The 23364-nt window shown below is 37.4% G+C and overlaps 1 protein-coding gene across 1 annotated transcript in view; it reads right to left on the reverse strand.

The window, feature by feature from the left end:
- SVIL (supervillin) overlaps nt 1-23364 on the reverse strand; it is a 69557-nt gene that overhangs the window by 17299 nt on the left and 28894 nt on the right. The window contains exons 15-21 of the mRNA XM_009704232.1: nt 21847-22090; nt 16140-16269; nt 5433-5580; nt 2614-2703; nt 2445-2531; nt 1189-1363; nt 741-913 (exon numbers count right to left, since the gene is read on the reverse strand). Coding sequence (XP_009702534.1) covers nt 741-913; nt 1189-1363; nt 2445-2531; nt 2614-2703; nt 5433-5580; nt 16140-16269; nt 21847-22090 — 1047 coding nt within the window. The remainder of the gene's footprint in view (nt 1-740; nt 914-1188; nt 1364-2444; nt 2532-2613; nt 2704-5432; nt 5581-16139; nt 16270-21846; nt 22091-23364) is intronic.

Raw genomic sequence — 23364 nt, forward strand, 5'->3', positions numbered from 1 at the left:
CTTTATGAATTCATAACTCAGGGAAATGCTTCTCATCAAATGGCAACGAAGTATTACACATATAATTAGTGTTTTCATCAACACAGGCAATGCTTAAAGATAATCTCCCTTTATTCAAATGTAATAAGGAAAACTTGTACCCAAAATGGTAAAAGGGGCTTGGCAAACCTTTGAATAAATTTTACAATAATATTTCTTGCTGTCCATCTGCTTGTCATGAGAAAGCAACGTCATAAGTAAAACAAAGCCCTAGCCACAGAGCACTGATCCTTTGTGGAAATTAATTCTTTCAGAGTCAAGAAGGCTAATTCCAGTTTCTGAAAGAAAACTAGGACCCAAAATTGAGACCAGTGTACCTGAACAAAAGTTTATCTCTCCTTGCCAGCTCTCCTCCCCAGCATAACATAACTCTAGATCTGCTTTCCCTGATCTCCTGTCCTCACCCTGCAGGCACAATGGCACTCTGTATCTGCACAAGGTGACTGTGCTAAAAATAAGTAATTAAACCTACACACAGGAGACGGATGTAGGTAGCTTTCCTTGAGGAAGTCACACATGCCCTTCTCTTCAGAGCTCCTAGACAGTCTACATTCAATCTTATACCTCAATCAATTTATTGCCTCTCAGAGAATACATTCCATTCCTTCAGTTGTGGTTTTTGTGTTGGGATTTTTTGTTTTGTTTTGTTTGTAATTAAATTAGCAAGACAGTGTCTTGTACAAATCATCCTGTTAGCTTACTTTTTTCTACTTTCATTCGCTTTGACTCCATGAAGGCAACATTCAGTCTTTGTTCAGTATATTCATGAAGAATATCTTCTCTTGCTGCCAGCATTTTCAGGGGATTTCTTGAGGACTGGACTCTGCGCGTAGGCCTAACTGCACGTTTGTGCTCTGCTACAGAAGATATTAACCTGAAAAACAAGCAGTATTTATAATCATCAGTTAATTTTCCCAGTCAGTATCATCTAATGACAAGAGATTTGTTTTGATTTTGGGTGTGACATTTGTTAGGAAATCAGGATCAGTTCCTTGATTCAGGCAGAGGAGTGATCTCAAAAACGTGTAGAAGAAATGGACATTCCCAGTACTAAGATATCTACAAGATCACTTAAAGCTGAACATTTTGACCACCGCCCTTAGGTCTGTATTCATAACAACGGAAAAAAACCCGAACAATAGATCTTACTTTGGTGCATAAGGATCAAAGATGGCATCAAAGTCCTCATCAAGGTCCAAAGGCACTGAGGAGGAAGGGAAATCCACATGGCGATAGAATTTGGAAAATGTTTCATCATCATCCAGCTTCATCACCTCTTTCACAGATTTTCCTGTAACTGTCAGCACTGTCTCTTGCATCCCAACTGCAGGAAAAAAAACCCACCTCAACCAATAAATAACGACACTAGAGTTTCTAAGTCTAGAAAAGGTAAACACGGCTTGTTTGGTAGTTCTCGGGGTGGTTTTTTGGGGGGGTGGTAGTGTTTTGTTTTTTGGGTTTTGTTGTTTGGTTTTGTTTTTTTTTAAATTGATGGAATTTGAAGGAGAGATGGTAGAAAAGTCTGTTAGAAAAGAATGATAAAAATACAGTGTAACTGCTACTCATATGCAATAATCTTTATTACAAAATGTTTGGGAAATATAACTGAATAAAAAGTTAGGCAATATCAAAAATGAGTTGTTTTGGTAGGATGACGTAAGCATTTTATGGTCTTGCACATTCCATCTTGCCTCCAACCACATAATTCCTTCCTTTGAAAAGATCTAGTAGAACTACAAGTAGAAAGGTCACTACTTCAGACTAGTGAGCATGGCACAATCATCCTATGCTAGTGCCTCCTCTGCTGAAATGTGAATACGTTTGTTTACGGTATTTGACATTCTACAAATTACAAAATGATTTTCATCTTGCAAATGGCAGGCAGACATATGAGATGAAAACACCAAAGAACTAGCCATCTTCATAGGTAGCCAACAAACAGTATAAGGAAGCTGTATGAGCTGCTACAGAGAGTCAGTTTTCAAAAAAGCACGAAGATGAATGAATTGTGCTTGGGGGCAGCTTAGTGTCCTATCTTGATTTTAATAAGATCAAACTACATTTAAAGTTGTTTCACTGTATATGGCAATATGGTTCAGACTGGCTGTGTGGTTTTAAGAAATTTTGCTCTCAAGAGGAACGTGTACATTGTGTGAAAGAAAGATGAAAGTTACTTTGGCATTTGTGACTTATTTTATTGTACAGTTGTAATACAATAGCATAAGGCTTTTTTATTAAAATTTAGCAAAGACTGAATCACAAAAATAAACTGTGTGATCAGTAAGTGCAATCTGAACAAAGAAATATTCAGTTTCTGTTACCAGATATTTTAACTAAGAGGTACTTTAAGTGACTTACTGAAGTCGGAGAGTGGATACATTGCCACCTTTGGTAGCTCTACCAACCTTTGTTATTCAGCCTCCCCAAGAAGGACTCCAGCTTATCAAGTTTCATATCTGATTCCAATTGCATATCAGGCCTGGCTTCAATTTCTAAGCAAACCAGAAAGTAAAACTTGTTAATTGACAGGAAGTAAAAAAGCATGGACGTATTTCAGGCATTTTGATTCCTTACCTTCCAAGGGCTTTGTAACTGGAGTGGTAGACTTCTGCCGGTTACTGAAAGGGGATGCTACTGGTGTTAGTGCACTTGGAGAAGCCAGGCCTGTGTAAGAACAGAGAACATAGGAAATGCAGTCCCGAGTTAGCCCACGTTTCCAACAGTGATGACAGGGGAAGGCTATTTAGGGAAAGCAGATGAGCCTGGTCACTTCCTACGGTCCCTCAGTTTCTACTTCCCCAGCCTCCACAGCGGCTGTATTAGGGATGGCAGTGTGTCCTGCCCTGCCTGCTCCTTAAATCAACAGCAGCCTCAGAAACTGTCCTGTTCACAATAACAAAGCTTTGTTTCCAAGTGTCTGCAAGCAAGTTAACACAAGTTACATGCTTTCTTTTGAATGCAGTCATTTTGCTTGCTTTCAAGGTAGCAGCAGTTCCCTTGTTCTACATTTCGGACTCCAGTTCTACCACAATCCACATTTTAAAACAAAAAACCAAAAAAACCAACCAACAAATCAACCAACAAACAAACCCAAAAAACTAAACCACCACAAAACCCAAAACCACAAAAACATGCAACTGTTCTGAACAAAAACATATCATTAGCTGGGAAACCACCAAGATCTTGCTTCGCACCTTCACCACCAACACCCTTCACTCCTGTTTTTAAATTTAAACCCATCTCTATTAATACACATAGCAGGATGTATCTGACCTGTTAATGCTGCCCCTAGATTAAGCAGTAATTCTTTGGCCCTACTGCATTTTTAAGAACACGTGGAAATGGAAGTGAAAATCGAAGTCAGAGTCCCTACCATATCAAGCACTACTCCCTCCCCTTCTGCTGTACTCTCCTCCCTCCTTTTCAGTCACTATCATAAAGCAATTCATTCTGGACCCAGTAGATAAAATAAGATGATTTTTGTTTATTTCTTTCCATGTGAATCTATGTTGCTCCAGTAAGAGAAATGGCTCTATAGGTTTAATGTTTTTTATTAGGGAGAAAAGCATACTGAAGCAAAGAATTGCATCTATTACCTCTTGTTGCCTAGACTTTCAGTAAATGAGGAAACTGACATTGAAACTTTCCTGTAATATCTATTTTCCACTTAGCCATAGCTTACTAATTACTGAGCCACATAAGTTTAAGCCTTTAGTAACTAATTTTGATCAGATTAAACCCATATTGTGCTGGCACAATATGTACTAACCACATTACGACTAGTTTTACTGCAACTCCTAGAAAGTCATAACTGTCAAACACCAAGACAGATTTAGAACATAATCAAGTAGTTTTTCCCAAAACATTTTTTCTCCCTGTTACCTAAGAGACTCAAAATTCCAGCAGGTTTTAAGTCAACTGGTAAAGCCTTCATCAAGATGTATTTGAGAGGACACAGCTCTTAAGCAGTTCTCCTAGGACCTAGTCCACAAGACCGCATTGAGAACCGCTTCAGATGTTAGTAAAGGATCACCTTCCAATTAGGACTGAAAAATTTTCAGCCATGAGAAGCAATTAAAATACAGCATCTGTGCATATGTCTATAAAAAGGATTTAATTTTGCATTGCTTTCTCATCATCTCTTAAATTAAAAGCTCATCATAATTTATTCTTTTAGGCAACAAAAATAGCACACAACTGAATAAAATTCCACTTGGGCTATTTTTATTGATGCCACTGTCACTGGATTACCTTGCTTCTCCAAAAGAATGATCACAGCACCTAAAGAGATCCTTTTGAGGTATTTGTCTTTTCCCATTTAGAACAGCAAATGCTATCACCTTCTAGTCCTTTCCAAAGACCAATCTATTTGGCAAAATAAAATCTCAAAAAGCAGTCTGTGGACAACTGAACAGTTTTTCTTGGCAACCCCCCAAAATAGATTACTCTTTAAACACTGAACACTGGCATTTCTAGCAGCATCTAATAGATGTAATTCCTAATACCATGTGGCTTGGATTGCAAATGGAGTTATGTGCTGTTGCAATACTGCCCTCACCCCACAATGTTGGGGTTCTTTTTGGTGGTTGTCATTTAACTTAAGGTTCATTGTTGTTACGTTTAATAACCAAGTTCTTGTAACAAAAGGAAATTTAGTATTCGTAACCACAAGAGATCAGTTTAGGTGCCTTCTCCTCAAAGCTATCATCTTCCCAGGCGCACTGCATGAACAGCTATATTTCTACCATGTATAGCCTTCAGAGACTCCTGTCCACCTCAGAAGAATGATTGCATCTGGAAACAGTGACTGCAGTCAAGAGACCCCAAAAACATCAACACTGCTCCCTTGCCATTTCTACTCCCTGGTTCTCTGCAGAAATCTGTTCAGTGATTTCCTTCAGCCAAACACAACACTTCAAGTTGTTGTCCAAAACAGCATCCATAAAAATAACATGTGTTTGCTAAATATTCCCAGTGATCCCAGAAGCTGGGGAAGCGCCAGCAATAGCAATGACTAGATTTCACAACTTTTCTCTAGACAGTGCACCTGTTTTTTCAAAGGAAGAATAAATAAAGAATAATCCAACTGTGCCCTCTGGGTTGTATTAGAAGGAAAAGCAAAACATTTGACTCTTCAAGTGATTGACCACCACCAGTCAGACAGAGCCCAGTAATAACTGGATGGTAGCGCAACAGTGCAGAGCAAAATGGATCAATACCAACAGCCACAAGAAGCTAGAGTGAACAGCCTCATGACATGATATTCAGTTAAAGATAAGCAGTCCTCCTCTTGCTGAACATGGATACTGTTTCTGCATAGCTTTAGCTTGACTTTATTCTGACTAGACAGATAAGCAGTGGCTTATTTATATTAGGATCATTTAATCACTGACCTTTTTTTACCATTCGGCCAGCTACAGTGAACTGTGTGGAGTCATTGGCTGCTCCTTTACCCTTGGACTTCCAAGCTTCTTCTCGAGCTGTGATCAGGTGCTTCCTTTCTTCAATTGTCATCTGAGTCTCATGGTTATCTGCCATTCTCTGCTTTTTTGGGAGAAAAGAGGAAGAGATATTTAAAAAAATAGATAAACTGACGAGGATATAGCCAAGGACTGGCTGAACATTTCAACTGCTAGCTGTAGAGGGAAGAGAACAGGAGAACAAGCTACTAAAGCAAAGTCACAGACACAGCTTCGTGAACCTGACCCTGAGAAGCTTCATTGTCTTGCTGCCCCATTACACTGTGAAGATAAGGTTTTGATCTATGCTCTTTGACCTTTTTTTGAAACTACCAACCAAGGCAAATGGCATCCCTCTAAGCAAAGCAAACCATTTACTGTGCTTATGATGTAATTTTCCAGACCTTGTTCTTTTGAAGCATGACTTGCTACACTAGTGAGATCTGAGATCATTAACTGACTTTCAGCAGATGTTTTCGAGTGTGCAGATCCGCAGGTGGCACAGGGAATAACAATGAAGAAGCGTAACTTCAGTTTGTGATTTCTGAATCATTCTCTTACAGTAACTCAATTCTCCAGGCAGAATTAGCAGCTTTATCTCTCCAGAGGTTGCCCACTTTAGTACCTATGTCAGCTTGATCTACTGAATATATTTCCAATGACTGTGATCATCTCCCCTTGTTTTTTAGGTCACCCTCAGCTTTCCTCACTTGCTTTAGAGGGTAGCAGCTAACAGCTTGAGTGATTAGAAGCAGCTAGGAGCACTAAGTGTCTTAGTGCCCTCCGAACAAAAAGGATTGATGACAGTACATTAAATACGAAAGAAACTGAATTTACATATGCTGCTGTAGATAGGTCAAGGCCAAAGAAATATTGCTTCAATGCACTTATCTTAAAAAAGTAGCAACATTTCAGGGATTATACTGCTTAGAAATCAAGCACAAAAGTGTTCTTAGTGCATGGGACTGTCAGCTCTAGAATTACTTCCAAGTTGTGTGCTATTTGGCATTTTTCTTCATAACCTAGCTGCTAGAATTGAAAAACCACATGAAAATCTAAAGCTTTAGCACAACTCTAGCTCATATAACCACAGAGGGGAAATGAAAAAGTATGCAAAAGCTTGTGAACATAAAGTGAACATTCTTCTCCCTTCAAGATACAAGGAAAAGACATAAACCCAGATATTCCTATTTATTATTTTCTTAAAATCAAACAGACTAAACAAACCAGTTACTTTATATAAAAACTATTGTGACTGCAGGGGACACACTGAAACAGAGATTTTGTAGCTTTCAGCATTTACTAGGAGCAGTATCCATCAGGCAGAATAGTAAAGACAATCCAAGAAGTGGCTTGAACAAGGACTAGGAGATGAGAGCCCTCCACTCCTTCCTCTAGTTCCATGTATCTCTGCAGCCTTCTGCAGTAAGGCTTGCTCTCAATTTATTAGGAAAGATAGCTGGGCAGCCAGACACTATGACTGCAAGTCATGATAATCAAGATAAAAACCTCTGATTTTTTCATAGAACTCTGAAATGTTCAAGAGAAATAACAAGATGCAAGTTGACTCAATATTGCTTCCTTCTGTAAAAGCCTCTGGAACGCTTTAAAGAAAAACAGTGGAAGCAATCTCTGTTCACTTCCCAAAATCTCTACCCATTCCAATGTCAGCACAGCCATCTCTGGGATGAACAGCTGGTAGAAAAAAAACCTACAGCAACATACTAAAGGATATCTGGCCAGGAAATTAATAAATACCTAATGAAGCCATAAGTGAAATTTCACACACACACAAAAAAAATACCTTTAACTTAGTGAGGATGCTGACTTCCATTAACAACATGAGGGCAAGTGAGGGAGAGGCAGGAAGAAGTAGATACCTATGGGTTCTTTCATACATATTATTTATTTAAGTGACAGGGGGCTTAATTTTGAATTTTGTCTCCAGCGAGTATCTGAAGCTTCAGAGTCTGCAGAGTTACTGGAAACTCTGAAGAGACAGACCAGGAAAGTGTGTGTTGATCACTACGCACGTAAATTGTAAGAATGAGCATAAGTAATTCTGGAGCTGTGCCAAAGGACAAAAGAAGGTAGCTGTCTAACAGCAGAAACAAATGTAAGATTGCAAGCTGTTCCATTGGGCAAAACATCTTTGGAGTTCCTTAAAAAAAAAAAAAAAAAAAAAATCAGGCTGGATGTGTATGTTATGAAACTTGGAGCAACTCCATATTAGATCTCTTCCTAATGCATGAAGATTCCCACTTTCATCTATTAACGAACAAATGAACAAACAAACAAAAAGATAAACTGAATAGACACCATGCAATCCATAACCCATTTAATTTGCCATAGGAGTTCTGGTGAAAAACAAAAGTATATGTGATGATTAGAAGAAAGAATAATTTTCTATAGCTGGAAAACTAACATGAGACAACACAATTGTCAAAAGAAATTTCAGAAAAAATGCACCTGGTAATTAGGAACAGTTTATTCACAATTGCCAAATGGCAGCATATATGGAGGAATGAGTTGGTCAAAGCACAATCTGGTTAGGAGAAAATATGTCAAGTAAGGCACAACTTGACAAGCTCTTAAGTGCAAATTCAAATCCAAGTGGGGAAAAAAAAAAAAAAAAATCAAGATATGAAAGAAGAATAAATCTCAAATTTGTAACTGTGACATTTTGATAAGGGGAGCTAAAGACCCCAATAAAAAGCCGAAACAAGAATTAGTGTATCAAGAATAAATAAAAGCTTAGGAAGACAACAGCTCCAATGCAATTTTTTCCATTAAACAAAAAAGGTAGTTACATTCAATATCATAATTTATCATGAAAAATATATCCATGTGTTCATTTACATCTCTTGTTTCAGACAAATGATAAATTCCTAAAATGAAGTGAAGCAGAAAAAGGATCACAAGAATTGGCATCCAACAACATGAAATAACTGGAATAGGAGATGCCCCAAATACAAACAGTGAATTTTTAAAAAAGCCTTTGAAAATGTATAGGACTGATAAAAGCTCAGATGGGGACAATATTTAGAAGCAGCAAAACTAAAGCATGTAGGTACAGGTCACACAAGCTGTGTGTTGTTCCAGACACTCATAGGAAGACTGCTGTAAGACAATCAATGAAGAATCAAAGCACAGGCACGTAATTAGTGCCATTCCACATGGCATTATGGAAAACAGGTTTAATCAAAACGGTAAGTTTGATGATATCAAGTATGATTAAATATGTTAACACAGTTACCTCTGATTTCTTTAATATATTTGATTTAATCACAGATGACATTCTGAGTTTGAGCAATATAAAAATATCAGTGCAGCTTACAGGCTGCAAACTAGTTAACTGACTGAAAAATTATTTCTAAACAGAAAAGAGCCATGCAGTGATCTGATTCATCCCAACTTTGATCAAAATGTTTTCATGCTTGTGGAAAAAAGACACAGTTCTGCTGAGAAGACCCTCAGAATGATGCCAACATACAGAAGAGTGATGAAGATAAAGGAGAAATAATCACATAGATGGGTAAAAAAAATCTGATAAAGCAAGCTTTTAAAAGAAACATTTTTGGAAAAGGAAAACAAGCAAAAACCAGCCAATTAGGAAGACAGGAAAAGATGAAAAAAATTCCCATGGAACAATTGTTCTGAACAGATAATCTGTACTGCAATAGCTCATCCATTTCCAGCCTCTACACTTCTATCCAGGATGCTGACAATTTTGAAAGGTTTCAGGAAAGCGTTAAAATGTTTTGTTTTTTTTTCAAGATTGGAAAAAAAAAAGTACCTCATATTAAATCAGATGAGTATTTATTTTTACTGAAGAGAGCGTTAAGAGTTAATTTTTACTCAGCAAGAATAACTGCACATGAAAATTTACTTAATATTTCAGCAAATTTTCTGTATGTTGACAGTTTAGAATAAAGACTGCGTATTTTTCTAAAAGATCTGTTTTAAGTCTGAGGAGGAGTTAAAGACTCAATGCAAGAACAGTTAGAAACAGGGTTTACTTTTCTCCCACTGCTTGGCTAAGTTAGATGATGATATTGGTCTTTTCCAGCACTGCAACACATTTCTTGAGTGTATGGACAGGCACTCCAGTGCTTTTTCAGCATCAGTTCACGCTAAGGAAGGGCCCACATCTAGGCAATGCCCCATTTTGTACACTGCAATTTTCCAGTCCAAGCAGTGTCCCCTTTAGGTCACAAGAACACAACTGAGAGTGGTCTGTTAGCATACTGGTTTGTTGTTTTGAGTTTTGTTTTGTTTTTTAATGCAAGAAATAAAAGAATTCATGGTTTTCTATGTTGAAGATCAAGACTGCCCCTACCTCGGGGAGTCCAAACCAAGAATGAACATAGAAAATACATTTTTCAAAAGAGGGATCCATTTAAAACCAATGTTATAAATTATATAAAAGAAGAGTCCAGAAAGGATGTATTTGCTTTTTAATACAAGTAACTTCTCTAGTTTAGGCTCCTAAGACAAAAAAGAGAACACAAGAACCCCCCAACTGTTGTACTAGTATGGAGAAGTTTCTGCATTATTTTCCTCTGCAACTTTATATGAGTATTGTTATAATGAGAAAACTCAAATGCATGGCTTTCTGTTCAAAAGTGGTTTGAGCAAAATAGAACATACTCAAATCATGTTTGGTACAAGTGACAAAACAATTAATTGTGCCAGAAAAAACCCAAAACAAATCTGTATGCACCTTGACACTATGCTAGAAGGAAGTAGCTTTCTAAGAGGCCAGGATGTAGCTCACCACAGTCAATGGTGACGAACACTTTTTCGGTGTTCCTCTTTTAAGACAGATGGGCTGAACTGCCTGTTGAAGGACCTCCTCTCACTACTGGAGGGATATTATGTTATTAAGTTAGACTATATATTTACCTCCTAGATACATAGAGCTGGTGAACTCTGTCACAACAGCATGAACAGGTTATCTGAAGTAAATAGTAATAAAGCTATATTAAATCCAGGGCTTACAGAGAAGAGGTAACACTAACATTTCAGTTACTAGCCCCAAATTTAATTTTAAATTTAAAAAAAAAATTCAGACTAAAAGATCATCCTCAAAACCAGCTATGAAAGTGAATGTAGAAACTGGAAATATAAATATTTTTATTGTAGTTCCAGAAGCCTCTGCTGTAATCATCCTCCTCTCTTCCAGCAGAGAATATATGCCCCTTGGATTCACTGCCATTATGCATGTTGGTCAGAATGCTCCCCACATGTGCCATACACTGTATTTTCTGTGGGAATGAAGAACCCAATGAATTCCTTGTAGTACTACAACCACAAAGCTGAGCTGGGAGGCAAGGGACAAGGAGGTGTAATAAAGCAGAATTAGACTTGCATAGATCTATAGAGACCTTCCAGTGAATTCCCCTTGTTTTCTTGTGTTTTTCTTCAACTTATTTCTTTGCCTGCTCCTGGCTTTGGTTTTCTTTAAGCTCTGATCATGTGAAACAGGTACTGTTTGCTCAGATCAAGATCCAGGATTCTACTTCTGCTCAAAGACAACTTTGTTATGTAGCTCTAGCTAAAGAAAGTTTATATTTCTCATTATCTATTAATTCTTCATAAGTAAGTTCTTCAAATTGTTTGTGATGGAATTGCAGGGGTATAGACATGACTTTGAGGAATGCTTCACATGAAGTTCTCTAACATTTACTGGAACAGCTGCAGAACTCTATTCCCAAACAAACACAAAATTAACTCTGTTGCCACAAGTTGCTTTGGGAATGTGCATCTTAGATCTGAATGTAATTTTCTGTCTTACTCCTCCCTCCAGTAATTAAATAGGAAGTTTATACAGCATTTCACCTTCCATCTCCAAGGATGATGTTCATCAGAAATCAGAGAGCTTGATTCTTTCAAACTAGTACTACAGACCTTAAAGGAAGAAAGAGAGAGAGAAGCAGGAAGATGGTACAGTCAGAGAATAGAAGCAGCACGTGGCAAGGTAAATAACCTTTAGACAGGGACTACGGAAAAGCACTATAGGAAAGTCACCTCTGAACAAAAGCAGTTTGTTTTGTTTTTTTTTTACAGTCAATAAATTAGATGATTTTATGTCTTACATTGCATATGCGCATTACTTACAGAGAAGTCAGGGTACACAGCATTTTATTCTAAAATAAATGCTGTGCAGTTACATGTTGCTCCTTTTATATATCCTTTTTAACAACTTGCAAATTTTCGGCATTATAATATATGCAATCATGTCTCCTTCATTTACTTTCTCACCTACATAGTTTAACAGACAGAGAATTTTTAGAACAGCAACCATTAGAGAAACACTAGCAGAATGTGAAGAAGTGTACACAGCATAGTGATGTAATACTATGTTTCTTTAAAGTAGCATTTACTAAGCTGATTAATCAGTTAAGAGGATTATTAATTTTCTACATAAAAAAAATTGTCAAAATGTGCTTACTTGAAATTGCTGAGCATTTAACTTGTGCAGACTTTTGCTCACCTGTTTAATAGGTAGAAAAGGATGAAATTTATGGAGAGCGGGCATAACGGGAGAGTAAGTAGAAGCATATACAGGTTCCTATGACAAGGACAGAAGCAAAGCAAAGAAATTAGAAAAGAACTGGACTATCAGAAATGGAGATGCTGAGGGGAAACAACTCATCTTCCCCTAATTTCTTAAAATGAAGTAAATCTGAATCTTTTAATCTTCTAGAAATGTTTTCTCAGTTGGAAAGCCAGAGATCAAAAATGTCATAATACAACAGCACGTCTACCAAAGCCATTCCATGCAGGAATTAAGCAAGTTAGTATCACTACAACTCAACACAGAACAAAACCGCACAGCCAGAAGATACACTTTTCATATGCTGATAATTTTTATATCTTTGTTTTCATGCACTATTAAATTGATGAACTATGTCAACCACAATGTGAATAATTCTGCTGCAAGTTTAATCAGACCCTGCTAGATAACAAGCCACCTATTTTCTGGATGAAAGGAAAGAACGCTCACTAAAACTGAGATAGTCAAAAGCCATCTGGAGGGAATTGCTAAGCCCACAGCACTCAGCAAAGGTGAGTTCACCATTCTAAACAAAGCCTACAAATAACCCCTGCCTCAGAGCTAGGCTTACCCAAAGCTGATTAGACACGGCTTTATCATCTATAATTCTTCTTCCTTTCTATAGGTTAAAGCAAATGTGGAACATTGCACAGAATATGGGTAAATGCAGCTCGTTAGAGTGGCTCAAAATGAAGCCTAACCATTAGAGTTTCAGCTTTGATTAGAATTGGATATGAGCACTTGGTGGATGCCATATATGAAATGGATAAAATTATTACCACAGCAAAAGACTAATATTTTGCCTAAAGGTCACTTTTTAAAGGCTTACCCCCTTTAAGATTTTTACACACTTCATCTCTGAGTAATTTTGAGTTGACTGTTCAGCCCTAGCCTTTAACACCAGCGCTGAGCTGCAATTTGAACTTGCTATAAGAATTAAGTGTATTTCAAATGTCATTCACTGCTTTAATGCAACTGCAATGCAGCTGGTAATCACATTAATCAGGGACTCTGTTAAAAATGGGTGACTATAAACCAGGAATTTTTATTCCAGTAAATTGCTATTTTGATACTAAGGAAAGATTTTAAAGTTATTTAATTTCTCTACCTATGAAAAAAACTATCAAACTGGAAGTCTTCTGTCCAATCCAAGATGATGAATACAAATATACAAAATCCAAAATATTTTTCCCAAATAAAAGGGATTTTTTTCCAGTAAGACATTCCTCAGTGTACAGTTGTTCCCCTGATGTTAGAGCTATTCTTTGAATTGTCCAAGTATGTTTTACCATACATATAAATAATTTAAGAAGTCTCACAGCTTTCAACAAATTTTCCTCCTATTTGCAGCAATCATCAAAACAGATGCCAGACATTCAAGTAAATCTCAGCTTCCCCCCTCATCTGTATCTGCTTAATTCCTTAGTCCCTTTTTTCCCCATTTGAGGTTGCTCTGTCAGCCTTTCCATGAATTTTATGTTTTTTCTACAGTTTAGCCTACATATAAATGACTATAACACATTTGGAGAAATATCGCACCATGCAGGCAATTATGCAGATGCATTTTGACTAGAAGCGATCAAACAGCACTATTTAATGTAACTATTTTATTAAAAGTATGAATCTTTCAACTGCTGTTGTTTACAAGAAACCTAAATGAACTCTAATAACTTCTATTTTATACAGCTATGTTTCAATAATCAAATCTGCAGAACAAGTTAGATAACCTTTTAAAAGACACACACACAAAAGAAAACCTAAAAAGGTGTCTGATTGACTGCATTAGCAGGAGTGACATACTGCAACTGAAAACTTCAGGCAGTATTTTGAACCAGCATGTGCTGTCCTTGCTGTCAATTCATGACTGCCATATGTGGAAACTGTATCTTAACTAGCTCAAAACACAGTAATCAATAAAATTCCTGCATTTTTATTGCAATCCAGCAACAGAAAGCACTGATTCATAAGTGCATGATAGTCTGAAACCTCTTCTACAAATAAGACTTCAGTGGCACACTGCTTCATGGTCCTCAAAGGATAATAACAATCACATAAATTAATTATCAATAATAGCATTTCCAGATTTAAAGGCAGCTGACATAGTTGACCACATTGCTTACAACACACCAAGTGAAGCTTTACATTATTTATCATGTATCACATAATGAATCAGCACTATAAATATCAATATAGTTCAGGGAGTTGTGTATCTAATAAGACTAACATTTTTTCTTATACATCCAAGATTTCACCCACTGGCAGACATGCAAATCCTTTGATTTAGGCTCTAAATAGCCCAGAGCTAACACGAACCAACAGAGTGGGTGACCTAGTGTCACAGAAACTCCCACTGCTAGCATTGTCACTTCAAAGCTTGTACCCTTCAAGCACTTCATGCTCGCTTACTTGCTTTAAAAGCCTAACTTGTGCTATGCTGAGTGAAGTTGCTGCACATGGTAACACAGCAGGGAGGATATGGGTGCTGGGGAGCAAGAAGAGAGAACAAAGGTTTTGTCTCTGCCTAAATCTTGGCAGCTGCTTAAAGCTTTTTCTCAATGCCATTGTCTTTAGCTGGAGTACATTTGTTATCTGACCTCAACAGTTGTCATTTTGGAGACTGCTCTGTTAAAAATTTGACCACAATTTTGCTTTCCTCGCTGTAACTATTTTCGCTTTAGGACATCTTTCAAGCTAGCAACTGGATTTTTGAGCAAGTCCACAGGGTAAAACTAAAACGAAACCCATAAACCAAACTGCAAAAATTAGCTTTCTTGTTTTTCTGTCCAGTTAACACACAACCATTGTTCAGTTGCATGTTCAGGTACAGATTTATCCTCAATAATGACAGGCTGTGTAACAACTCCTTATTTGTAATATACTGATGAAACAGGAGACTTTTTGTTATTGTCTGCTTATACTACTTAATAGAAGCAGCATTTTCACAATTAAATAATTGGATCCAAAGATTATTAACCCCACTAGTAAAATTTGCAACACAAATTTTATCTTCACTTGCCCTCTGTGAAAATACTTCCTCAAAAATTAGAGGCTTTTGAAACAGCCTATTTTATCTGATACTGTCATTTTCAGAATACTAGACTCAGAAGGGAAGCAAGTCAACATTAGTCCTGTAGTTTAAACCAGCAGTCCATTTTGAAGCAAATCTCCCAGTCATCCTCACTTTCTGTACTTTGGTTCACATTGCAGAATGCCCAGACTTTTGGATGAAATTAAGCCCTGAAGTGCACCCCTGGATTCCCATGTAACACCATGGCTGCTAATGGCAGTCAGGCCAAAGGAGCAGACTAAATTTAGCCTGAAGCAAAACTTCACTGAAGCAAAACAAACAAGTATGGCATCGATAGCAGGACCTCATCAGTAATCATTCTGCTTTACAGACCCAGTCTCCTGGGAAACATAGCTTACTCATGTATAGACATTGCCAGAGTGTGCTAACAATGTGGACTTCCCTTTCCTCTACACCTTTCTACCCATCTCCCACTCTATTCACTAACACTGACAAAACAGACAAAATCATTATCTAGATGGTTTTGTCTATTCACAAACACCAACGATCATGGAAGATAACCATAAGCCAAGCAGCTCATGAATGCTCTGATACCTGCATTTCCTCAGTGTTTTAGGATCCAAAATTACTGCTCCAAAGAAAAGTATATGCACAGAGACGACACAGCTTTAGGAATCTGAAATTTTTACAAGCTCACCCATACTAAAGAAAACACCTGAACTTAAAGCCTTAAGCCAGTTTCATTGGGAAAAAAAAAGGCTTAAGTCATTATACCTGCAAATGGCCCAGAAGCCTTACAGACCCACTTACTGGTTCATAATCTGCTGATGTAAAGACACTGTAACCAATACTATATGTCCCAAGACAGTGATGACATTCTAGTTTAAAGAGGTCTCATGTTGGGACAATTGTTTTTTTTAAACAAGCCTAAAAAAAAAAAGAAGAACAGCAGGAGCTAGTAGTCAATATTCAGCATGCCTGTCTAGCTGGATGCATCTTCAAAAATCTGAAGCATTTCAAGCAAGGTGTTTTTTCCAAACAAGGACAGAGTTACCTTCTTCAACAGCTGCTCAACTTCTTGCATCTGCGTGCTACGATCAGTGACAGACACTTTTGCATACTCTTGCTTTTTGCTGAGCCTGCTCTTCCAATCTTCTTCACCACTCTTCTTCAGCAATGCCAACCTAAAAGAAAAACAATGCTAATGGGTAGCTTTAAATACTGTACTTCCCGTTACTCTCAAAAGCTACCCTTATTGTTTCACTAATGCTACATTCAAGAGAATTTGAAATTAAATTTTCGAATGTTAACTATAGTTATTTACATTGCATACATGTATACAAAGCTCACAAACACCAAGCCTTTACTGAACATGATGAATGGGAATCATCTGTCAAAACACGGACATCTAGATCTGCGACAGGCACCCCAGTTAATTTGTATAGTCAGTGTATATTGCCAATACAGTCAAGGGAAACCAAGGTACAACACAGATCATCCTAAAGTAGACATATAAATAGGTTAGATTAATCACTGCTTTTTTTTTCTTCCCTTCTGTCAATAAGGCACAGAGAGTGACTAGCTCGGCTATGGATGCTTATGCTCTACATGTCCAAAGTTAGTAAGATGAACCCTACCTTTGGTCTTTATTGTACTCCTTATAAAAAGATTTTAAAAATTATTTTCTTTAAAACCCAACAAGAAAGAGGTCTATTCAGCAGGCACCCACCAATTAGGCCTCATCAGGCACATCAAACGACAACTCTGCAGTTACTGCTTTCAGTACAACTCCAGTGATTGAGGTTACTATCAGACTCCCAGGGATCACTTAGTATCTCCTTGCTTAGCTCAGGCATTGCTGTGACACAAATCAGTAATACCAACGCATTAGTCACTTGGTGCTTACTACAGCTGTGAAATCTATCTGCAAGATTCAACTCATTTAAAGAATGTCTTACATTTAAAATGTGGATTACCATTAATCTCAGGTAAGTAGGATCTTTTAAAAGTGCTCTTTCCTAATCTTGAGGAAAATTCTGAATATACCACAATGGGACACCGATTGGCTCCTGTGGGGACAGCACGTAGATTTATTTATTTTGCTAGAACCTATTTGTCCATACAAACCCTGAAGTGATTAGTTTTGGGAGTAGGGGAAGTCAGTTAGGAATATGAGTTCTACACAGGCATGATTTTCAGCTTATCTTCCTCAGAAATTAATATTTGTGTGAATTTTCTAGCTTCCAGAAATCATTCTTAGTAATCCATAAAATGTATATCTGCAGTACTTATGCAAACAGTTGCATCGGTCCACTAAATAATTTTTATTTTAGTTGAATTAAGTTTTACTACATAACTTTAATCTAGGGCATTTCAGTAAGGATTACACAAAACCCTTAACCCTATTAATATTTGAACAGGTTCACTAGTTAAATCTATTTTGACCACAAGATATAGAGATTCTTTTTTAGAGATGTCATTACTGTCACCCTCACAGTAAGTCCTGTCTTGAAACTCCGAGGAGAAGGAAAGGGTAGGACCAAATAGATCTAGCCAGAAGCCAAGCTTCAGGCAGCTGCTTCCTGCAAAAATCCAAGGGGTGCAACCATGCTACTGACCTATTCAAGGATGACCAATTGGTCCTAAGGCAGCCATTTGATAAAAACCGAGAATGCAGAAAACAGTAAATCCACCAAATACAATCGCAGTGAGAATGTTAGTATTCAAGAAAGCAGTTATTTCCTCTCTTCCTGCCCAGGCAGGCAGTGCTGGTAGGCTTCACATTGCCTGGTTGCTTCATACCTCACAGCACAGGATGAGTAGGGGTGAGGAGGACTCACAATAAGGAGTTGAGGCCATGGTCATTGTTTCCAGAACGCACACAAGATTTCATTGCCCAGAACTAATCTTCTGGAGTGCATCCATGCATGTGTGAAACTGTGAAGGAGACCAAGATGGGACTGAATTGCCACCATGCAGTCGAATTGTCTTCAGTAGTTATGTTCTCTTGAGTCAGTTTTGCTTAGAAATGATCTGCAATAATTGAAGCTGGAAGGCATTTTGGTCAGCTATGGCCTAAGATGGGTTTGTTTTTTAAAATGTCTATAGCTGCTCAGAATAGCAGCCATTAAAAAAAAATATATTTTTTTTTTGTTAACCTGAAATTACTGCAGGGTATTTGCCTTAGACTTTTGCCCCAAACAGCTTCATTGATTAGGAAGAGAACCTAGAATTCTGAGAATGCTTCTGTGTCCCTGGAGACTTTGTTTTCTCCTCTGTCATAAGGATGGACTCATACTAGCCCTCCGCTGTTCACTTGTATATGTAATGAACCAACTTGTTCTTAGAGTGAGAACACACGTTTGTCTGTTTTGAGCAATGAAATCACCACTTAAACATGTATGTCATTGAAAACTTCACTGCTGTGTAAAATCTAAAGCCATGCATTTGTCTTGAATGATGGAAACAGCAATAAACTCTGACTGCCTTGACTCAGCAACAATTGGATGGCATCCTATTGTATGAATAAAGATGCAAGAACTACTGAATTGGTTCACACAAGCAAGCCCACCAGCTCAGTAGCTTAACTCAAAGCAGAGAGCAGTTGATTCTTTGGAAAGTCTGCAAAAATAAGGCAATTATTGGATCTAACTCTTGGATTTAAGGCCTGCTGCCTACTAGTTTCACTGCATACTTCCAGTTTTCCATTTTTGATAACAGTGAATAATCATTCATTATTCGCTTTCACAGTTCTATTCATACTCCTTTTGCCTCCAAAAGTTCTTTTTCCAATCTGAAAAAAATCCGTTTTACTCTTTTCTTGAAAGAAAAAAGCTTTTTATATAACTGCCCATCTTTGACAGCTTGCTCTGCTTCCTTCTTTCACCTGCTACTGAGATATAGAATATGTGCCATCAAGACAGAATGATCATCATCTCACAGATATCAGGATTGGTTCAAAGCAAAAGTTTTCACAGCTGAAGGCAAAATGTTGGACTAATACGGAAGGGAAATAGAAACAAGATTTGAACAATGATTTTTACCTAAATAAGGAGCATTGCGTGAAAGGTCTTGGCAAAAGTCCTGGCAAAAAATGTCAAAAATGACACATCTTTCTTCTGTGGCAGTATTTTAGCATCTTAGCTGCTAGTGTTATCCTTGAGATTAAACTGGACACAGGGTTGGCTTTCACCCATACTCCACTGGCTGCACTTAACCAGTTCTTTTCAGCTAAATCATAAATCCTGAAGGCTAATATGAGATAAGTAACTACAAAAAGGAAGTTGACTATTAAAGAGTGCATAAATTCACTATAGTGGGGACTAGTCTGCATAAGAAAGTCTTGCTCTGGCATCCATATATCAAAAAAGGTTGCAAATTAAGTTTAGGTTGGGGTCTTCCTGAGTCATGAATGATGGTAAAAGGTCCACCAGAAATTAGAGTTATCTGTAGGTTTTTTTAATGGTGATTATGGCACACAGCTGACTGCTAAAGCAGAACTGATAGGGTGGCCTTCTAGCAACTTTGGTCTCCATAAATGCACAAAGACAGGTAGTTAGAAGCAACTGATGCTCCATTTGAAATCCTCCAAGACATTCCTCTTCCTGAATGCAAGACAATTAAAAAAAAGAAAAAAAAAAAAGGTTTCCACCATTCTGTAATACATCAGTGGATTGGCCCTGGCTGCTTAAAACAAAACACAGCCAAAACTACTCAAAGGTATGAGCCTTTGCTCCCTCTCACCTCCAAGCTGTGTGTTTGCAGAAGAAGATAGGATAGGTGTCTTGTCTTCCTTGAAAAATCATGATTTTCATTCTTCTATACAGTATAGCTAATTCAGAAAATGCCAGGCATGCACTCACTCCACAAGGATAATATTAGCTCAGTGAAGTAATTCTTCATGGAAAATCACTTTCGTCCAGACCAGCATGCATGCATCTTTCCCAAATATCATTACATCTGTGGAAAAGCTGTTCTTCCATAAGGTGAAAGAATGTCTGACACAGCCAGAAAAATTCACTGGATGGGAAGATGAAGTTAGTGAATGTAAAAGGAAAAAAAAAAAATCCAAAGTGTAATAGTTATTCTTTAGCAGAAATGTTCTTTGAGGTTTATGAATATTTGGCATCAGCTCCAGCCAAGAAAAAGAAAATGACTGGTGGTTGTTTTTAAATTCTGGGCCAAGAATTAGACTACTGTGGTATTTCGGAAGGCTAAAACATTTTGATACCAGCTTTGCCATTTACAGGTGTTTGTGGAATCAGAATATACAAATTCCTGACCAGACAGCAGGTATTTTCTTTTGTCAGCTTTGGGACTGACTAGACAGTCTTGGACACCTTAACAAAAACGATTCCAGATTGTGACCAGTCTTTAACATCAGTTCCTCAAGAGATCAACTCAACTGAAGCATTAAATTTAGGACTGAAACAGCTGCTAATACTTGGATCTTCCCTTCCCTCCAAGCTCTTTTCCCTCACCAGGATCAGGGAAGGCAGATCATTTACCACATACAAACCAGAAGTTACTGGTCTTAAACCTTATCTGCCCAGACAGCTGACAGATTTACAGAAGGGGGACGGGGAAGGATGAAGGTTGCTTTAAACAAAACAACAACAGGAAACTGGAAAAGATAAATACATCTTTCAGAAGGAGGACTAAGACTGCATAGCTGTTGTAGCTGACCCTGCACCCCCTCTTTACGCTAAGGAGATAATAGGGAGTGGGGATGCTCTATAAATGAGGATGACTCACATACCTCCTAGAAATACATGAATTTAAGAACAACAATTTGGAATCATGTTAAAAAAACCCCAAACTAAATGGTTAGGAATTCCTAATATCACACCCACCTCACCAAGTGAGGGAATACTCTTACACAGTGAAATTTTAACGAAGAGGCTATTTTTATTTATTGGTTCTGCTTTCACTGCCGAAAAACTGAAGTAAAAATAGGCCTATTTGTTAACTTGAAGCAAATAATCATAATTTTACTCACTGGACTGCTACCAGGTCCTTTTACAATTTAGGGCTGAGTTTATACTCTCAAAGTTTTAACTAAATTAGAATGACTTTTACAAGTACTAGAGTAGCTATTGGAGCTCCAGACAAACTCCTACTGTCTGCACAAGCACAGAACACTTAATTTGTTTCAGATCAGAATGATCATGGGTTGGGAAAAATACTTCTAATACTCCCACAAACCTGTCCAAATTATTACCCTTTTAAAATCCCTACAGTAAGTTCTCAGATGTCAAAATGGCAACCATGTATTTCTGAAGTAGAGAGGGAAACATCACAGTCTATCCCTGACTCTCTGTACGCAGCTTATTTAAAAGAGACTCCCATAGACCACCAAAAACTAGCTGTTAAAAAAAAAATAAATAAAAAAAATCACATTATACCTGTTGTAACTAAAAGCAGAATCTGAGGAAGTATATTGAGTAGATCAGTATAAATGTAACTAGAACATGTATTTTTTACAACTTTCATTTTCTGAACTACTTATTGATTATTCAGGTGGTTCTTTCAAAATCAGATTATCACATTCTCTTGAACAGTAATTCTCATTCACCACCGTCTGCTTTATAAGCATGTCAGGCAGATTAGCTGCATGTTTCTGCTGTTAGTATTTGACATCTAATAAAGCCTAATAATCACTGCTTAGCTTTTTCAGATTCAGGTTTAAAGCTTCTTTTTTTATCATCAGTCTAATAACTGTATTTATAGAGATCACTTTTTTAAAAGTGAAATTTAAGTACCTTTCCTTAATTGACATCGTTTTGCTGGAATTATCAAGGACATCCTCAGTTGTTTGTGCTTTGTTCTCTCCAACGGAAAACATCTCACAGGAATTCTTATAAAATTTGCCTTCCAGTTGTTCGGAGGGCTCCTGCAGTCTACAGGATGCCGCAGCTGCAGTTTGTGAAACTGTCCTCATTGCTGATGTGCTGGTGAGTTCAGAAGTAGGCTCACTGTGGTCTGCCCATTCAAAAGAGAAGTGCCAAATTAGACTTAGTGCTATTCTCAAACATATTTTACATTACTAACACTGAAGCAGAAAATCTTGTTTTTAACATTCAAATCACATACTATCCCAACAGAGAAAAAATTTCTGGCTGAGCCAGAGTACAAAGATTAATTGTGCAATATTATCTGCTGCATGGACTGACTATTTGTGACTGAAGTTCACACAAAGCCACAGAAAATCATCTCCAATACACAATTCTGAACTTCATGTGGATGAGGCACAAACTGCTGCCCCTGTCATCACACCAATAGGAAAAGAAATGGACAGATGAAAGTGAGAGGGGAACAAAGAGTAGGGGAAGAGAAGCAGACAAAATTTAAACAAGAAATTAACTTATTGGTAAAGCAGTTTAATGTGTAAGTAGCATACTAGGAGGACATTTAATAGCTTAATAAAGGTATTATTTTGTAGGAGGGTGTTGGGGGCTTTCTTTGTTTTGTTTTTTTCAAGCAGTAACTAAACCACAGGAAAAACTGCCTTGATGAAAGACAAATGCACCATTACAGTTATCCTTAAGGAAATATAAAAGTGATCTTCCTTTTTCATTTTGAAATTTTACAAGCACAACACCCCTCTGATACATGACTGCTCCTGTTGTATCCCAGTCTCTCCCCTGCAGTCACTGAAAGTTAACTGCATAGAATGGACACTGTTTTTGAGGAATGCCTGTTTGAAGACCATTAAATTAAAAATAAATTAACTTCACAGAATGAAGACAAAAATGCTTCTAGCACTACAGGGTACTGTGGTCCTGTACCTCATCATAATAAAACAGAAAACTAATACAACATCCTTCTAAATTCAGCGGAATAGAAGGCTTTATGCAATGACCAAATTGACTGATTATTTCTAAAGCACTTTAAATAGATGGATGAGTTTACTTATTAAGTCTGAATCATGCTGTGCATATAGAAATACAGTTGCTCTGAAAACTACTTGGTTTATATTTCATCACCACATTGAAGAGAATATAATAGTAATTTTGCAAAATTAGCTATCTGAAAATTATCCACTATTAGCTATATATACACATATGTAGTTAATACATAATTACATATACACGAGAAGGCAACAATTAAGAGCAGACACTTGACCCAGAGCAGCAAATTTAGTTTGTTCAGCATTTTGGAGGGCAGGGACAAGGGCAAAAGAGGAAAGGACAAATCTTAGCTTCAGCATATAGTACTACTTCTTTCAAAGTAAAAAAATCTGAATAAAATTGAGCCATCTTTAAAGGTTGAAGAATTGA

The sequence above is a fragment of the Cariama cristata genome, unplaced genomic scaffold (genome assembly GCF_000690535.1).
Source record: "Cariama cristata isolate BGI_N322 unplaced genomic scaffold, ASM69053v1 scaffold14057, whole genome shotgun sequence".
NCBI classification, from domain to species: Eukaryota; Metazoa; Chordata; class Aves; order Cariamiformes; family Cariamidae; genus Cariama; species Cariama cristata.